The following is a 5,410-nucleotide window of genomic DNA, read 5'->3' as shown; positions in this document are numbered from 1 at the left end:
GCGATGGCTTTCTCTAGTTGTGGCAAGTGGGGGCCACTCTTCATCACGGTGCGCGGGCCTTTCACCATCATGGCCTCTCTTGTTGCGGAGCACAGGCTCCAGACACGCAGGCTCAGTAATTGTGGTTCATGGGCCTAGTTGCTCCGCGGCATGTGGGATCTTCCCAGACCAGGGCTTGAACCTGGGTCCCCTGCATTGGCAGGCAGATTCTCAACCACTGCGCCACCAGGGAAGCCCCTGAGCATCTTTTGATGGGCTAATAAAGGGGAGGAAAGGGCAGGCCAGGCCGAGGAAACACCCAGTGTGGGGTTTTGGGCACAGAACACATCTGGGGAGGTTGCAGCAGTTCACATGCCAAAAAGTAAAAGGATTATGTGGGGAGGTGGGGGGCCGGGGTGCCCAGGGCAGGCAATGAGGCTCAGACAAGTCTTGCAGGGCCCCAAACACCTCTGGGCCAAGACTCCAACAGGGAAGGACCTGGCAGTGACCCTTTCAGGCTTAAGGTACAAGCCCTTTCCCTACACTTTTGATGGCCTCCCTCAAAGAGGGGACAAGGAAAGAGCTTGTTAGAGGTGGAAGTGTGAAAGGAAAAACTAATCAGCCTACCAAATCCTATGGGGTTTCACTGGGGCCCAGTAAAGTGACTGACCTGCCAGGGATGCATAGCTGGTGACCAGAGTTTTAATCTTTCCACTCCAAACCGAGCCCTAGTTTTAACCCACCGCAGGAACCCACAACCCAGAAGCTCTCCCCACGAACTACGTAAATATGCATGTTTCCCCACAAGCCTTCTTTCCCGGAGCTGAAGCCCAGCAACCTGAATTTTAATAGGCGCCCCCGTGATTCCCACGCATATTGTCCAGTTGGAGACCTCTGCCCTGCACCTTCAGACCCCGCCTCTCCCGGAAAGGCCACGCACCGGGTCGGGCGCCCCCTCGTGGCCGCCGGGGGAAGTGGCCTGGGGCTCGACTGGTCTAGGGCTTCGAGTGGGAACCCCGCGTACCCAGTCAGTGAGTGAGCAGCGTGGGCCGCGCCGTGAACCCGGAGCAAGGGGATTTTGGTCCGACGGTGAAAGTCGCCTGAGCTGGAGGTCCAGGCGTCAGAAGGCCACCCACGCCCCGCAGCCGGAGCACAGCTCGGGCTATGAGGCCCCGCCCACCCTGAGCGCGTCACTCTCAGGCGCGCGCCTGCTACTGGCGTGCGCAACTGCCGTATCTCCCGTTTAATCGAGTGAAGGGGCCTGTTAGTAGAAGTCCGTGGGCACGGAAGAAAAGGTGAGTGTCTCGCCTCGAGGACAGCGGCCCGGGGTTGCAGGGCACACTCAGTCCAGGGTGCCCCCTCCTTAGGCTTGGCTAGCTGGGGCAAGCAACTACAGTCCCCCAGAGGCACAGCGCCACAGGGTTGCCCCAAGTAGTGACGTAAGCGTCTTGGCTGCTACCATTTCTCTGTGGGGGGCGGGGGGGGGGACGCGGTGGCGAAGGCTGATGACGGCTCTGATTGCGGGTAGAGGGTCGCGGGAGGTCAGTCGAGGTCTCCGAGCTACGGCTTTCAAAGCGCTGTCGCGAACCTTCTTGTTTAACCAGTTTAAACTCACTATCTATTTACCCTTAGCTACAGATATCTGCTTACCGTCTACCCGCTGCCTTTCAACCCCGGGCTGGTCACTGAGCCAAACACCATTATTATTACTATTTCGTGGTCTTTATTTTGGCGTGATCTCAAGCTTACAGAAAATTTCAAGACTGTTCTTATAAAGAACTCCTGTATACTTAATTTTCCAATTAAGTTAGTTGCAGATATGATGCCCCTTTACCTCTATATTTAGAGGTACTTCAGTGTGTATTTTCTAAAAACAAGGACATTCTCCTATATTCAAAATCTGGTAACATCGATCAAGACTATTATCTAACCTGTAATCCGTATTTAAATGCTTCCAGTTGTCCTAGTAGTGCCCTATGTTGAAACTACCTTTTTCTCTGCCAGGGCTCCTATCTAGTATCGCAGGATGCATTCAGCTGTCTTGTCTCTTTGGCCTCCTTCAGTCTGGAGCAGCTCCCCAGTGTTCCTTGACTCTGATGACTGACATTTTTCAAGATTCCTGGCTGGTTGTTTGTAGATTTGGCTTTGGGGTTGTCTAAGATAGCTGCTAGACTCTTATGGACAGAGTTGGTGCTGACCACATTCAGAGGCTGGGCGTGTGTCTTGGGTGACTGAGGAGGACCAGTGACTAGCCACACCAGCCTCCAGACACGCTCCCAGGCCTAGCTAGGCCAGAACCTTTCTGTGGTTGCCTCCCCTCTGGGGTTTTACACTCATCTCACTGAGGTCTCTGGCTTTCCTGTAGCATCCATCCCAGAGCCATGGTCCATGTCTTCCTCATCCACACCTTGCGGGCCACGAAGGCTGAGGAGGGCCTTTGCCGAGTGCTCTACTCCTGCTTCTTTGGTACCGAGAATTCACCCAACGACCCACAGCCACATGGTGCTGAGAGGGACAGGCTCCTCCGAAAGGAGCAGATTTTGGCTGTGGCCAGGTAACACAGTCCAACCCATTGAATACACACCGATTATGATAGGTTTTCTGGGGGGCACAGAGAAACAGGAGGACTAAGAAGCAGAGAGCAAGTTTTAGAGTAGTGCTCTCAAAGTCTTCCACAGTAGTCACAAGTATTATATGAAAAAGGGTTAAAGACATAATAATGCTATTATCATCATCATTATTTATTATAGTTAGCATTTATGGTAATTTTTTTGTAGTTAGCATTTATTGAGCCTGTATGTACTAAGCATTTTATGTTCTGAGCATTTTGTGTATATGAACTCATTTTATCTTTGAAACAGTCTTTTGAGGTAGGTACATTATCCCCACCTTACAGATGAGTAAACTGAGCTACAGAGAGTTAAAGAAATTTAACCTGTCTAAGGTTATGCATCTAGAAAGTGAAAGAGTTGGGATTTGAGTGTAAGCAGTACAGATTAAATATGCTTTGCAGTGCAGGACTTTTCAGGGCCCTTAGTGTGCCTTTAAGCTTTATGAATTTCTTAGGAGGAGAGAGAATGTGGTTTATGGGAATCTGTGCCAAGAGCCTCCCAAAAGCCCAGGATCCACAGGGTACAGTTGGGAAACACTGTTCTAGATGTGATGGCTGACCTTGGACCTTCCCCTCACAGACCCAGTCTGAACCAGCAGGTGCCAGAATCTCCTGGCCCCTCTGTGTTTTGGGTGGGAGGATTAACACTCTGGGGCAACCCTGGGCCAGCCTCTTGTTTATCTCTTTGTTCTGCTGGGCCTCCTCCCCCTTATGTGGCACAGAAAACCAAACGTGTCTTTAAGAGCAGCCTGTACATGGCCCAAATTGGAAGGTGATTCATGAGAGATCAGAGAGTGATTTCAAAAGCCTGGATGTCCAAGTGCAAGGTTTTTCTTTTTTATTTGGAGAGGGCTGCAGGATGGGGTGAGGGTGGAGAGGTTGGACAGCCTGGGTTGGACATAGCTTTTACTCCGCTTCTCATCTCTTGTTGAGATGTTGAGGAGGCCTCTGTGAAGCAGGCAGGGGCAGGATCTTCATCCCCTGGTGCCTTTTCCCAGCCCAGGGAGCTGTGTTCAGAACCTGCCTTCTCTTGGCCACATGGAGTGAAATGGTTCAGGGCCTGGAGGCTGGAGCCTGGATTCCCATCTGGGCTCATCCTTCCTGCTCTGTGGCCCTGGGCAGGTCACTTCACTTAGTCTTTCTGGGGCTTAGTTTCTGCATCTAGTTATGGGGATAATGGCAGCTCCCAGCTCCAGGGGTGGTCCTGAGGATGACAGGTCAGTGACCCACCTATTCTCCACAGGCAGGTGGAGTCCATGTGCCAACTGCAGCAGCAGGCGTGCGGCCGGCCTGCTGTGGACCTGCAGCCCCAGTCCTCAGATGACCCAGTGCACCTGCATGAGTCCCCATGTGGGGCCTTCCGCCTGACGGCAGGGGACCCTTTCCAGGAGCCTCGGACGGTGGTGTGGCTAGGCGTGCTCTCATTAGGCTTCGCCCTGGTGCTGAATGCCCACGAGAACCTGCTGCTGGCAGAGGGCACGCTTCGGCTGCTGGCCCGCCTTCTCCTTGAGCACCTCCGGCTGCTGGTCCCCACTGCCAACCTCCTGCTACGGGCTGACTGCATCGAGGGCATCCTCGCCCGCTTCCTGCCCCATGGTCAGCTGCTATTCCTCAATGACCAGTTTGTCCAGGGTCTGGAGAAAGAATTCAGTGCTGCCTGGACCCGCTGACCCCTCAATGGGATGGAACTCCCTAAGAGGGCAAGGAGGGAGGATGGGGATGGACAGATATACAGCCAGGTAAAATTTGGCATCTGCCTCCTTCCCAGCCTCCTCCCAGCTCTGGTGTGCTGCCACACCCAGGACAAATGGATGGGACAAGCTGGCAGAAAAGGGGGCCAGGGAGAGGGTAGAGAGGAGGAATCACAGAGCATCCTATACCTGGAGTGACCTCGTGACTTATTCAGACTGCTGCAATGGTCCAGCCCCACTTGTCCTTGACCCCACTTTCTCCCATCCCTGCCAGCCAGCCCCAAACAGTCCACCAGCCACTAGTGCTGGGGCAGTAAGGAACGGCTGCTTGGAACTCAGCCCACTTTCTTCCAAACCCATAGTCATTGCAGTGCAAAAGGAGTCTCTGAGATTTCGAGGGTCAGGGAGCTGGCTTCTGCCTTTGCACCTACTTAGGCACCATCATCAAGGATTTTGTTGGCGAGGGCCTGCTCAGTGTCCAGCCCCACCACAGTTCACAAAGGTGTGAGTTGTTCAGCAGAGAGGCTCCGTAGCTCCTTTTGGGCCCAGCCTATGCCCACTGGCAGCCATGAGATAATCATGGGCTTACTTTGTCTGCAGGGAGAGAGGGTGGTGTCGGGTGAGAGAGATCTGATGTTGTCCTTCTCATTTTGAATTAAAAGCACCGAGTGTGTGATTTCACCCTCTGTTTCTGTGAGTTTGATTAATTCACGTCTTCTCCTGTGCCACTCTGAGCTGGGTGTCTGAGCCTTTGTGGTCAAGTATGTCCCCAAGAGACTTCTTGGGAGGTTCTCCACCTCTTGTCCCCCTCATCACTTCTGTCTCCTTAAATGCCTCCTTCGGATTGTAGCACTTGCTTCCTCTACCAAAATGTGGTGTGTTGGTGTGGATCCCTGAGAAGCAGAGCCTGAGACAAGGATTAGGTACAAGCAGTTTATGTTGGAGGTGATCCCAGAAAGCACTGGAAGGGGAGGCAGACCATACAGGTGTGTTATCAAGGGTAGGTAGGGAGCTAAGTGCACTAAGTGCCCCTGGGGGCCAGTGCACAGCAGTCACCTCTGAATGACCTCACCTGAGGGGTGAAGGACGGTGGATGTTTGTCTGGAGCCCCCTTCCATCTGATTGTGAG

At 53.2% G+C, this 5,410-nt stretch overlaps 1 protein-coding gene across 1 annotated transcript; it reads left to right on the top strand.

Annotated features, from left to right (window-relative positions):
* Window positions 1–999: 999 nt before the first annotated feature.
* AP5S1 (adaptor related protein complex 5 subunit sigma 1) lies at window positions 1,000–4,962 on the top strand. Its single transcript, XM_007195872.3, has 3 exons — window positions 1,000–1,274; window positions 2,345–2,533; window positions 3,834–4,962. Exons 2-3 carry the CDS (start codon window positions 2,361–2,363, stop codon window positions 4,258–4,260), a joined length of 600 nt encoding a protein of 199 aa, XP_007195934.2. The 5' UTR covers window positions 1,000–1,274; window positions 2,345–2,360; the 3' UTR covers window positions 4,261–4,962.
* The last annotated feature ends 448 nt before the right edge of the window (window positions 4,963–5,410 follow it).

Source organism: Balaenoptera acutorostrata, chromosome 15 (genome assembly GCF_949987535.1).
Source record: "Balaenoptera acutorostrata chromosome 15, mBalAcu1.1, whole genome shotgun sequence".
NCBI lineage: Eukaryota > Metazoa > Chordata > Mammalia > Artiodactyla > Balaenopteridae > Balaenoptera > Balaenoptera acutorostrata.
This window is presented reverse-complemented; position numbering and strand designations above follow the sequence as displayed.